The sequence below is a fragment of the Nycticebus coucang genome, chromosome 7, assembly GCF_027406575.1.
Source record: "Nycticebus coucang isolate mNycCou1 chromosome 7, mNycCou1.pri, whole genome shotgun sequence".
In the NCBI taxonomy this organism is placed as follows: domain Eukaryota; kingdom Metazoa; phylum Chordata; class Mammalia; order Primates; family Lorisidae; genus Nycticebus; species Nycticebus coucang.
In genome coordinates this window covers 78,540,048-78,554,074 of record NC_069786.1, presented here as the reverse complement: position 1 = coordinate 78,554,074, position 14,027 = coordinate 78,540,048, and the positions used below count along the sequence as shown (strand labels likewise).

General features: G+C 38.9%; 1 protein-coding gene across 1 annotated transcript in view; it reads left to right on the top strand.

Annotated features, from left to right (window-relative positions):
- Nucleotides 1–2,082: 2,082 nt before the first annotated feature.
- The window catches only part of CERKL (ceramide kinase like), a 137,339-nt gene continuing 125,394 nt past the window's right edge, over nt 2,083–14,027 (top strand). Inside the window, exon 1 of the mRNA XM_053597702.1 lies at nt 2,083–2,317. Coding sequence (XP_053453677.1) covers nt 2,083–2,317 — 235 coding nt within the window. The remainder of the gene's footprint in view (nt 2,318–14,027) is intronic.

The window sequence follows — 14,027 nt, the reverse complement described above, 5'->3', positions numbered from 1 at the left end:
CAGCCTTAAACAGTAAGAGGCCTAGCTTAAGTAGCACACAGGTGCTTTATGTTGGAAAGGGATTTGGTTGGGCCTACACACAATCTGAGAAAAGAACCTTGAAAAACTCCTGCTATAGTTAGCTCCTTTGATTTTACAGGGTGACCAGACGTGAAGATAAAATGAGAAGTAGCTGTCTATGTGACGGAGTTGTTTAGGCACTAACCCACTGGAACTAGATGAACAACTCTATGAATTTCCTCATTACCTCCACCACTCCTAACTTTTTCTCAATATAAAGAGAAAGACCTTATACAAAACCTGCTTTACCTCCCAGTCTTCCTGCAGACTCACTTTCTCCCTGAGTGCTTCCCCATTGCTAGTAGTCAGCTCCCTGGGTGATTACTCTGCTTTCAGGAACCTTGCTAAATAGCCTTGGCTAGACATTGACTTACCTAGGGAACTTTTAAAAATCCAGAAGTCTGGATCCCACCTGAGATTCCAACTTAATTATTTTCTAGTATGGCCTGGATGTCTGGATTTTAAAAGCTCCCCAGGTAACTCTAAGGTGCAGTCACAATTGAGAATCGCTGGCTTCCAGACTTTCCTGTGCTTTCCAAATAACAAGCCACTAATTTTAGGAATTCCAGCTATAAAGTGAAAGTTAAGAGTAACTCCTGCTCCCCCCCCTCCCCGGGGCTTTACAGTGCAAGCCCTGCTACTTGTAATCTTCCTCAAAGGAGTTCAAATCCAGGCAAAGACAAGATTGCAGAGGCGCTGTCTTGGATGTGAAAGAAAATGAAATCTTAAGGCTCTCCGTAAGCTGACTGGACACCCTCTTGGCCAAGAGGATCCCTAAAACTGAGTTGCTAGTCAGACATGCTTCATCAGGCCCCCTTCCCTTCTTAGAGAAGTCTGATGTGACTTACTAACACACCTAAGGCTGTAGAGGACCTACCTGCAGGTCCTCGATATACATGAACTACTTGAGTCAGTCTGGTACTGGTGTCCCTAATTAACAGACCCTTTATTTTAAGCATTCCTTTTCACCTCTTGGTTTTTAGACAAGCCACACTCAGCAGTTGTCAGCTAAAGAATGAAGCCCGCCTACCACCCAATAAGCCCCAGCTTCCAGATGTCCTAACTTTTGGGACCAACTCAGTGTATGTTTTCCACGTGTTGACTTATGACCTGTAATTCTTGTCTCCCTAATATGTATAAAATCAAACTGTAACCCCACCACCCTGAGTCCCAGGTGTGGCTCTGCGTCATGGTCTTTAAATGTGGCTCAGAATAAACCTCCTTAATGTGTTTTTTTTTTTTTTTTACTGAGTATGGCTTCATTTCCTTCCACATGGGGAAGTATTTAGGCGCCTAAATACTTACAGCACAGAGGCACTTCCTTTAATACTACATTTGTCAGATGCAAATCCGTGTTTGCAAACTAGGGGGCTTACCTTTCACTTCCCCTCGAGGGTTTTGGGAGGTAAGCTCCCACTCTATCCTGCAGCGTAAAGGGCTGTTTATGGCAAGTCAACAGTGCGAAAGCACCATCTCTACTCTCCAGGGGAAGCCACTGAAAGGAGGGAGGAGGAAGGGTGGGGGGAACTGGCTTCCATCCTTGCAAGTCTTAAGTGTGCAGCCAGGGGCATCAGTTACCTAGTAGCTTCTTAGGATAATCCCACACCCCCATCCCCATCCCACACCTATTCAATAGGAATCTGCATTTTAACAAGGTGTCCAGGGGATGTGTGTACAAGTAAAAGTCTCAGGACGGCTGGTTTATTTTATACAACTTCAGGGTCTTGCAATGCACCAAATCCTACTGAACAGTAGGGACCAGGCAGAGGGAGTCACTTATTCTCCCACTTGGACCTGGGTCTTTGTGGTGGGTGGCGGGCACGCGAGGCTGGCGGGCGGAGGCGCTAGATTAGGCTCGGGACGGCCCCGCCCGCGCGCTCCGCCTCCCTTCTGGGTCTCTGCCCCGCGCGCCGTTGCTGTGGCAGCGCCGGACGCAGCTAGAGCAGTGGCTGCAGCGGCCTCTGCCTCCTCCTCTGAAGGCCTTCCCGGACCCCAGGCTTGCGCCCAGCCTGCAAGTGCGCCATGCCTCGCAGGAGGCGCGGGAGCCGGGTGAGTGCCCTGGAGGGCGGCCGGGAGCAAGAGGCGTCCCGGGAGGCGGCGGTTGTGCCCTCGTCGCGGGTAACTTCGCCACGGCAGACCGAGGCAGCGGAGCAGACTTTGCTCCGAGGCATCTTCGAGATTGGAAGGGGTAGCTGCGACGTGGTGCTGAGCGAGCGGGCCTTGAGGTGGCGGCCCATTCAGCCGGAGCGCCTGACCGGTGAGTGCCGGGTCCCAGCGCCCGAACGTCGGGTGCCACCGCGCTTCCTCCGGGTTCCCGGCTCCTCGCCGCTCACTCTTGCGCTCCCGCCCCAACCTCAGCTCCTCTTCTCCCCCAGCCCGGAAGCCACTGCCGTCTCCTCCTCAACTGGGACCTCCCCTAGATCCCCCAGGGGTCCCTCCTGTGACCCGCCTCCTCCAGCCCGGCTTCCCGCCTCCTGGTGCATTCCCCAGACAGATGCCACCACCTCTGCTCTGCGTCTCAACAGGAAAACTTGGGCCGCAAAGTGGAGGTGATTTACAGAGGCGGGAAGGTCACCTACTCCGCCTCTCCAAGTTGAAGTCTTAACCCATCAACTTTTGACCATACGCCGAAAGTATAAGCCTTTTACAGACGATGCCTACACCTGAGCTCTGAATCCAGTAGTCACTTTGCGGACCTCTGAAAAGTTAGCCCCACAGCTTTGGGATCTTTCTGTTTTGTTTTGGTTTTTTTCCCCAACTTTCACATGCCTTACCGTTGTCTAGAATCAAGGCTTCTTCAGGTTCGATCTAGAAACTTTTGGGTTTCTATGATGACTGTAGAATATTGAATTGATACCAGAATTTCTTCCTTAGTAGGTCTTTGGTCTGGGGATTCGAAGAATAAACCCACGCACAGTGGGTTAATATCGGTATGAAGATAGGATTTTATTAGAAAGGAATACGGAAGCAGTAAAAAAGCACCAGAGCCTCTGGCAGAGGGGAAGACCGAAGTGGGAAATCTCTCACTTGTCCTGTGTCTAGGGGTCTGTATTACGTTTTGACCAGGACTTGGTAGGTGGAAAATCATCCTTTCAAAGTTAATGAGTGCATTAACAAATGAATGAATGCAGTCCCTCCTCCACTAGGGCAAGGTTATCCGGTCCCTACGGTTTGCTCCCCCCGCAAGGTAGTGGGAGGAGCAGTGGAAAGATCAACGGTTTATGGCGCGCCAACAGTGGTAAAGCAAGGTGGAACAACCTCAGAAGGACTTAGGCTGCTTTGTTAATGACCTTGGAGAGCCCAGAGGGTGTGGCCTGGAAAAGGCAGCCTGTTTGTGCCTGGAAATGGGGGTCTGATTTCTGAGCTCGCCTGGGGCTCAGAATGGGGTCGGAGGGGTGTCCCTGACCATCCCTGAGTGGGCGGATCCTGTGTCAGAATCACGATTTTGCGGTGGTTAGTTCTATCAGTGGTTTACTTGCGTTTACCTCTCGAATTGACCTAAAATTTTAGTTACCCAAATCTTGTTACGGTGCTGTAGTTTACAATATAAATATTTCAAGTCTTGGTCTATTTGCAGGTCTTATTCAAATAGTCTTAGAAATAGACATAAATATCTTGTAAAGATGGGCTTATAATAGTCTAACTTTCTAGTCCAAATATGAGAAATACACTTGCTGAATTAGCTTCAATGCGAGTGGTGAACGGCAGATGACATGGAAGAGATACTACATGGAGCTTATGGTACTTGGGAGGAGATGATTTAGGAGGACACCTTAGAATGGAGCACACACCCTCCTTCAGCTATATACAAATTTATGAAATTTAAAAATGTGTTTTCCCCATCGGAAAACAAGACAGTGTGATTTTTGGGTGATAGAAGAGGAAAAGTCACTGTGTTAAATTTTCTTGTTCAAAAGTCTAGCAAACTGAAACCAACTGGTTATGATAGTGAACTTCTTGTGCTGTACAGGCCATGCTTGCACACTTAACGAAGACAAAAACTATTTTTGACCTTGATTAAAATGTTAGATGCTTTTTAAACTGAAGGTGAAGTATTTTCTTGAACCTGTGAAATTAAGAGCTAGATTTGGATATAGAATTAGTCTGTTAGTCTTTAAGTCAGTTTGAGTTATGGCCAATGGAAGTTTATAATTAGAGTTTAGATTAATCCAAAGAGACAATATAACTTACAATAAAACTAAAATAGTGTAAAATTAAAATGAGACATTGTACAATGGTCATACAAGTCAATGTTGCAATGCTGTTACATGAAGAATCAAACAACGACATGGAAAAAAAAATTTTTTTATATTAAGTGGTGATTGAAGAAAGATAGGGTTAAGTAACAATCCCAACAATATGATTTTAAGTTACCTTGACAGTTTCACAACTGTAAAGGCTGCAAGTGCTGATTCTATAATTTTGCCTTCAAACCCTTTGGTTTTCTTTTCCTTCGTATAGGTGTACCACTTTTTCTTTGTAATTAACAACTGGTATTCAAACCACTTTGGGTCTCTACAATTGGGGCACACTAGTAAGTAATTCTATTTGTAAAACTAACCAAGAGATGTTAGATAAAACAATGAGAGTGGGGGCAGAGAAGGAAGTATTCAGAAATGAGATGGTTAAATGTGATAAATACTCCTTGTTGTTGAATTAACTTAGATGTGAGTGGTGAAAGATGAATGAAACAAAGGAAAAACTACATCAGAGTTACCATGCCTAGGAGGATATGGTGTGGTATCATATATCGGAGGGCCTGGCCCTTTGTTGGTCAGCAGGTGACTGGCTGTCTCAGCAAAGGATGGGTGAAGTCACTGGGCATTCGTTCTTCTATCATATATGAGATGTTTGCCTCATAGTGCCTTACTTGTTTTCACTGATGAAATAAAATACCATGTGATCTTTCTGTAATTTTCCATCCTGAATAATGAGCAAAGACTCTAATGTATTTTATGAGGGCTATCACTACCAAAATTGGTAAACTCTCACCTCATGGGCACAAAGTAAGTGTATACAGCATACTCCCTGGTCTAATAACTTTTTCAAAATGTTTTGACACATGGTCATTGTACATATTTTGCAGATACAAACTGATGTCTCAATGCTTATTTATGTTGCATGATGATCCAATTAGTGTAGGATATCCATCACTTCATGCATTTACCATTTCTTTGTGGCAAGAACATTCAGTATCTTCTCTTTTGGCTATTTTGTGAGGCATAATCATAGTCACCTGCTGTGCTTTAATAGAACACTAGAATTTATTCCTCCTATCTGATTTCTCCATTCACCAAAATCTCTTTATTCTCCCTCCACTTCTCTTTCTAGTCTCTATAACGACGTTGTACTTTATGATATCCAGTTATAATCACTTATTTAAAAAAATTCCACACATGAGTGAGACCAGGCATTTTCTTTCTGTGTCTGGCTTATTTCATTTAGTGCTCTCTGAGTTCATCATGTTTTCACAAATAAAAGGATTTTATTCTTTTTGTTATAACTGAATTATATTCTACTGTGTATATATACCACATTTCCTTTATCTATTCATCTGTATGTTGGACACTTAGATTGTTTCTATATAATGGCTAAGTGCATAAACATAGGAGTATGGATATGTCTTCAACATACTACTTTTTTGTGTGTGTGTGGATATATACCCAGTAGTGGGATTCATGGATCATATGTGTATTTTTATTTTTACTTTTCTGAGAAAATTCTATACTGTTTTCCATAATGGCTGTGCTAGCTTATAATACCAACAGTGTGTAACTGGTCCCTTTTCTCCTTATCCTTATATATACTTTTATATGATAGTTATCTTTTTTATAATAGTGATTGTAACTGGAGTAAGATATTATACCATAGTGGTTTTGATTTGCACTTCCTTGATGATTAGAGATATTTACCATATTTTTTAAAACATACTTATTGGTCATTTACATGTCTTTTGAGATGTGTCTATTTTGGGGGAGACTTATTTTTGTTTTTTATTTTTTAAATTTATTTTGATTGATATGAGGGCACAAATGATTTTGCTACATTGTTTGTGTTTGTTAGATAAAGTTGAAGTTATAGTTGAGCCCTTGGTGGGGGGAGTATGCTGTATACAGTTACTTTGTGCCCATGAGGTGAGAGTTTACCAATCCCTCTCCCCCCTCCCCTCTCTTCCTGCCTCCTCCCCATTCCCCACTTGAATTTAATTGTATTTTTCTCTCATGTGGGCAGGTACTTGTTTATCTATTGATTTCATATTAGTATTGAATACATTGGATACTTACTTTTCCATTCTTGTGATACTTTATAGTTTTTGAATTAACCTGGATGGAAGCACATACCTGTAATCCCAGCTCTCTGGGAGGCTGAGGCAGGTGATCCCCTGAAGCTCAGGAGTGAGGCCAGCCTGAGCTGGAGCAAGACCCCATGTCTAAAAATAGCTCAGCGTTATGGTGGGCACCTGTAGTCCCAGCTACTAGGGATGCTGAAGCAAGACAGTCACTTGAGCCCAAGAGTCTTGATTTTGCTGTGAGCTATGACACCCTGGCACTCTGTCAGGAGCAACAAAGTGAGACTCTGTCACCAAAACAAAAACAAAAGCAAACAAACAACCCCCCTCCCCCCATGGAGTTGAATAACATTCTTCTTAGTAAAGTATTACATGAATGAACTGTGTTTATTAAAGTCTTTTACCCATTTTAAAAATCAGGTTTTATTTTTTGCCATTGAGGTAACTTTCTTATATATTCTGGATATAAATCCTTTATCAGGGATTATTTTTTTTCCCATTCTACAGGTCTCTTTACTGTTAGTAGATTCCTTTGTTGGGCAAAATCCTTTCTAAGTTTGATGTGATCTATTTATTTGTTCTGCTTATGTTGCCTGTGTTTTTAAAAATCGTTACCCAGTTCAGTGTCATGAGGCATCTCCCCTGTGTTTTTATACTTTCAAGTTTTACATTTGAGTCTTTATTCCAGTTTGAGTTGATTTTCCTATATGGTAAGAGGTAGGAGTCAAGTCTCTTCCTTGTACATGTGGATATCTAATTTTCCAATCCTAGCACCATTTATTGAAGACATTGTCTTTTCTGCAATGTGTGTTCTTGGCACCTTTGTTGAAAATCCATTGGCCATAAAAGTGTGGATTTATTTCTGGGATCTCTATTATAGTCTATTGGTCTATTTATCTGTTCTTAATGCCGGTAACATGCTGTTTTAGTTACTATAGCTTGCAGTGTATTTTGAAGTCAGATAGTATGATGTTTGTAGCCTGGTTTATTCTGCTCAGGACAGCTTTGGCTATTTGGGGTCTTTTGTGGATTTGTATGAATTTTAGGATTATTTCCTCTATTTCTGTGAAGACTTGTTTTGATAGTGATTGCATTAAATCTGTAGACTAATTTGGACATTGCCCTATTAACAATATTTGATGCATGAATATGGGATATTTCCTCATTTATTTGTGTCCTCTATTTTTTTCATCAAAGTTTTATAGTTTTCAGTTTCACTGAAACTATAGGTATCTTATTTTTTTTTTTCTAGCTATTGCTAATGGAATTGTTTTCTTTATTTTATTTTTCAGGTAGTTCCCTATTGGCAAACTATCTGAAAAGAACTGTAAAAATTCTACTGATTTTTGTATGCTGAATTTTGTATTCTACAACTTTATTGAATTTATTATTTCAAATGATATTGTTTTGGGTGATGTCTCCAGAGTTTTCTACATTTGAGATCATGTCCTCTAAATAGAGACAATTTGATTTCTTCCTTTCCAATTTGGATTCCCTTTATTTCTTTCTCTAGTCTCAATGCTGTAGCTAGAATTTTCAGTATTATGTTGAATAAAAGTGACAAAAGTAGATATCATTGTCTTATTCCTAATCTTAAAGGAAAAACTTTCAGCTTTCCCCCATTCAATATGATGTTAACTGTGGAGTTGTCATTTATGGGCTTTATTGTGTTGAGATACATGCCTTCTGTACCTAATTTGTTATAAGTTTTTTTTTTTTAATCATAAAGGAATGTTGAATTTTGTCAAGTTTTTTGGCATCAATTGACCCAATAATATGGTTTTTGTTTTCTGTTAAAGTGGCATATTGCATTGATGTGCATATACTGAGCTATCTTTACATCTCTGGGATAAATCCTACTTGATCATAGTAAACGATTTGTGTATTGTTGGATTTGTTTTGCTAATGTCTTGTTGAGAATTTTTGCATCTGTGTTCATCAGGGATCCTGTCTTATAGTTTTCATTTGTTATGTTCTTTGTGGTTTTGGAATTAGTATAATGCTGGCCTTGCAAAATGAGTTTGGAAGTACTCTCTCCTTTTAATTCTCTGGAATACTTTGAAAAGAATTGTAAGGTCCTTAAATGTTTGGTATAATTTAGCAATGAAGCCATCATGTCCTGGGCTTTTCTTTGTTGGAAGACTTTATGACTGATTAAATTTTCTTACTTGCTATTAGACTGTTCAGATTTTCTATTTCTTCATAATTTAATATTGGTAGATTGCACGTTGAAAACTGTAATTTAAGAAGATAATGTGTGATCTGTTCTCAAATGCTCCATGTGTAATTGAGAAGAATGTGTATTCTGCAGCTGTTGGATGGAATCTTCTGTAAATGTCTGGAATTTATCATTTTATGTTATCAAATTTGTTGGCATATAGTTGTTCACAATAGTTTCTTTTGATCCTTTGTATTTATGTATTATTAGTTGTAATGTTATCTTTTTAATTGCTGATTTTTGTTTTTTTCTTAGTATAGTTAAAAATTTGTCCATTTTTTTCTTTCCAAAAAACCCGCCAACTCATTATTTTGTTCTTTTGAATTACTTTTTTAGTCTCAATTTCTGCTGTGAAATTTATTTATTTATTTCTCTCCTACCAATTTTGGGTTCATTGTAGTTCTTGTTGTCCTAGTTACTTGGAGTGTATCATTAGGTTATCAGAAATCTTTCTTCTTTTTCGGTGTAGGCATTTATTGCCATAAGCTTTCATCTTAGAGCAGTTTTTTGTTTGTCCCATAGGTTGTGGTATGATATATTTTCATTCTCATTTGTCTCAAGGAAGTTTTTAATTTCTCTTTTAATTTCTTCACTAACCAATTGGTTGTTTAGGAGCATGTTGTTCGATTTTCATCTGTTTTTAAATTTTTTGAAGTTTTTCTTATTGATTTCTAACTTTATACCATTATTGTCAAAAAAGATACTTGATATGATCTCTGTCTTAAATTTAAGAAGATAATGTATGATCTGTCCTCAAATGCTCCATGTGTGTTCGAGAAGAATATGTATTCTGCAGCTGTTAAATGGAATGTTCTGAAAAAAACATCTGTTTGGTTCATTTGGTCTATGGTACAGCTTACGTCTAATGTTTCTTTCTTTCTTTTCTTTCTTTTTCTAGGTGATCTGTCCATTCTTGAAAGTTAGATGTTAAAGTACCCTACTATTGTATTGCAGTCTGTCCCTCCCCTTAGGACAAGTATTTGGTTTATATATCTGAGTAACTCTGTTGTTGGACACATATGTTTATAATCGTTATATACTTTTGTTAAAATGATCCTTTTATCATTATATTATTACCTTCTTTGTCTCTTTTTACAGCTTTTAACTTAGCCTGTTTTACCTGATATAAATATGGCTACTCCTGCTGGCTTTTAGTTTCCATTGACAGGAATATCTTATTCCATTTCTTCACTCTCTGTTTCTTTAATGGTGAGATGAGTCTCTTGTAGGCATCAGATAGTTGGGTCTTGGGTCTTTTTTTTTTTAACATCCAGCCACTCTATATCTTCTAATTGGAGAATTTAATACGTTTACATACAGGGTTATTATTGGTAAGAACTTATTCCTGTCATTTTATTCATTGCTTTCTAGCCATTTAGTAGATCCTCCCACTTTTTTTTTTTTTTTTTTTTCATTCTCCTCTCTTCTTTACCTCTGTGGTTTTGTGATTTTCTTTGGTGCTAAATTTTGGTTACTTTCTCTTATTTGGGTATCTGTTGTATATATTTTTTCTTTGTAGTTACCATTGGATTAACATAAAGAGTATTATAGTTATAATCGACAATTTTTAAGTGGGTAGCTTAAAAAACTCTAGACTCTTTTCTCTCCTCCCCCATTTATATTTTTGTTGACTTAATTTCTTTGTAACAAATATATTATATGTCCCTTAGCTACTAACTGTAGTTGATTTATATAGTACCTTTATATCATTGGGGTATTCTAAGTTTGATTTATAAATTTACCTCATTTGGTGAGTTTTTGTACTTTCACATATTTTCATGATAGTAATTATTATCCTTTAATTTACAGCTTTAGCAATCCCTTAAGTATTTCTTATAAGGCTATTCTAGTAGTGATTACTTTCCTCAGCTTTTGCTTGTCTGAGAAGGTCTTTATTTTTTCTTCACTTCTGAAAGATAGTTCCTGGATGTAGTAAACTTAACTGATAGCCTTTTTCCTTTTTCTTTTAGCACTTTGAATATATCACCTCATTCTCTTTAGGCATGCAAGTTTATTGCCAAGAAATATTTTTTTTAGGTATCATTGATCAAAATTTTCAGATCTGCAGTTCTCTTTCTTTTTTATGGTTCTAACCTTTGTTGACTTTCTCATTCAGATCATGAACTCTTCTACTGATATAATTGCATTGCTTTCTGTATTCACTTCTACTTCAAGTTTCCTTAAGATTATTATTTTGGGCTGGGTGTAGTGACTCATACCTGTAATCCTAGCACTTGGGGAGACCAAGGCAGGTGGATTGCTTGAGCTCAGGATTTCAAACCAGCCTAAGAAAGAGTGAGACAGAAACTCTACTAAAAGTAGAAAAATTAATCAGGGGTTGTGGCAGGTGTTTGTGGTCCCATCTACTCAGAAGGCTGAGGGAAGAGGATCACCTGAGCCTAGGAGTTTGAGATTGCTGTGAGTTATAATGCCATGGTACTCTATCACCCTACCCAGGGCAACATAGTGGGACTCTGTCTCAAAAAAATTAAAAAAAAATTATTATTTTGAATTTTTTCAGGCATTTCACAAATGTCCTTTTGTTTGGTGTCTGTTACTGGAGACTTACTATGTTTTTAAGATGTGTCATGTCTCCTTGCTTTTTTTCATGTTTTTTTCTTATGTACCTGTGTTGATAACTGCACATCTAGTGGAATAGTTACCTTTCCCAATTTTATGTAGTGTCTTTGTAGTGAGATACTTTTTCCCACAGATGGGTCCTAGGGTATTGGTTGGATATGGTGAGCTGACTTTGGTTATGGGTAGACTCACTAAACATGGTATCTGTAAAGTTTCTTCAGCTGCAGTCCTTGTTGTCAATGCTGCAATTAATCAGTGGCCTACACTGTAGGCATTTGTGATGGCAGTAGTGTGGTTTCCTGGGAATGGGGTGCGAGGTTGTTGGGCCAGGCACTTGCAGGTGTAGAGGTTGTTTATTGAACTCTCCAGGGATGAGAATGTATGTAGATTTTTTTCTGTCTTTTCTAGATTGTCTTCTGTATTTATTTAAAACTCTATCTGGCTCACAGTGTGCTTTGTATTCCAAGTCCTACCATCGGTGATAATCATATCATAATCAATATGGAAGCTTCTGCCTTTCTTGACCCTTCCATTTTAGTGACTTTCACTTCACTTGCTGCCATTCATGGTCACAGCATAGATATTTGTCATCTCTCTTCAAGGTCAACCTATCCATCTCTTCAGCCTCATGTAGGAATTTGTCTCATCTGTTATACCTTCTTTCTTAGGTTCTCAGTCTTCTCTCTCTCTCAACTTTTTCACTTATGCATATGATATATTCTAAATTCCTCCATCCTAATTATTCCCTGCCTAGTTCCTGCAAGCTGCTCTCTCTAGCTGCTATCCTGATTTTTTTCCTTACTTGCTCTGATAAGGTCCTAGGAAAATCAATTTACTCTCACTGCCTCCATTAGTTCACCTCTCAATTGTTTCTTAACAATCTGAGACCTGGCTTTGTTCCTTCTCTCTGCTGAAACTGCTTGTACAAAAGTTACCAGCAACATACTAATTGCTCAAGCAAATGGGAAATTTCATCACTTATCTTTCTGGAAGTCTCCTTCATGTGACACCAACAGCATCTAGTTTATCAATTTCTTATAGGGACTTCATTCTATCTGCCTGTCAAATTCTGGTGTTCCCAAGGAGTCTAATCTATTATTACTCATGATATGCTTGCTGGACTGTATCATCCATTATTCTTATCTATCATTATCTACCTTCAAGACTGCCACAAATTTGGTATGTCTATCAGAAAAGCAACTTTTCTTGCTCCTTAGAGTAATCCTTGGTTTTGTGTTTCTTATCACAGTCATGGAACCCACCAAAAATTCAGTGTCAGTTGTCAGAATATTTAACTTAGTTTTTTAGGTATATAAAGGTTATGACACAATAATTAGGATGGAAAACTAGAATTCTTTGTAGCTTATGTTGGATGGATCATAACATTGCACATATAAGTAGTAAATATTTTGACTTAACATGTGAAAGAGTATTTAGGAAGCTATCTGGAATATGATTAAGCCACAATTCTGCAGGGAACCCCAGCTTTATTGTCTCTTACTACTTTTAATCCTACCCACCCAATTTGTAAGTATTTCTGAAATATACCTTTCTTCTCTGTCCAGCCAATCATCTCCCTAGCTCTGGCCTTTATTATCTCTCATTTAACCTTCTCCTTTAAGGCTTTGTCTGTCCACCTGCCTAAATTTTCCTTCTTTTGCACACTTTTTGACTACCTTTACTGACTCATATTCTTTAATGTCATTTATCTTCTCATGTACTATGTAATTTCTACTGTCTGTATGCCCTACCTTCCCTCCCCTTCAGGATGGTAGCAGGTTTTGTCCATCATATTACTGGAAGCAAATGTGTATAGTGTTTATACTATGGGTAACTTGAAGAGTTTTTAAAGGCAGTATTTATGAAAATGTAGGCAGGAGTAGGGATAATGAAGTACTCTTGAGAGTCATAATAGATGGATTAGGTGATATCATTCTTAAGCCCCCAAAGGGCAAAGCGAAGGGTGCAGACACTGGAGCCTGGGTTCATAAAGACACATAAGTGGAGGAGGTCACTAGGCAGAAACTGTAGCCTTTGTCTTTGCTTGGCAGATTTCCTCAACCAATCCTGCATAGATTGAGACAGGGACAAAGTTAGGCTCCCTCTTTTCTGGCTCACATCATGGCCTGAAGCCAACTGTAAGCCCAAGAACAAGGGGACCACTTAATTATACCCAAACAGTACAGCTTCCTGGGCACAGAGCAGGTGGAGGATGACAGAGACTGGATCTAGGTGGGGAAAAGGGAAGATATTCAGAACTTCTTTCTTGTTTACTATCAGCAACTGGAAGAGTGCCTGGCATGTAAACAATCAAGATTATTATTATTTTTTTTATTAAATCATAGCTGTGTACATCAATATGATCATGGGGCACCATACACTTGGTTCATAGACCATTTGACACATTTTCATCACATTAGTTGACATAGCCCTCCTGGCATTTTCTTAGGCTTGATAAATGTGGAATGTAAATATCTTAGCAGAGTAACTAATCAAGATTATTTGAATACATGAATTTGTTACTGGTTTACTGGTCTCATAAACTTTAGTTTTGCATATTTCTTTGTAACTTGATTACTATACTTCTAACTATTTAATACCAACCTCTCACTATCTACAAAAACAGTCTCCTTCCCAACTTTGGAAGCATCAGAACTCTTTTTTTTTTTTTAATTGTTTGAGATTCATTAAGGGTACAAACAATTAGGTTACACTGATTACATTTGTTAGGTAAAGTCCCTCTTATACTTGTGTCCTGCCCCCAAGAGGTGTGCCCTACACTGTAAACCCCCATTCCCCTCCCCTACCCCTATTCCCCTGCCCCAGGAAAAACATTTTTAAGTGGATCCCAAATGTATGACAGGTAAAAGCAGAGGTGTC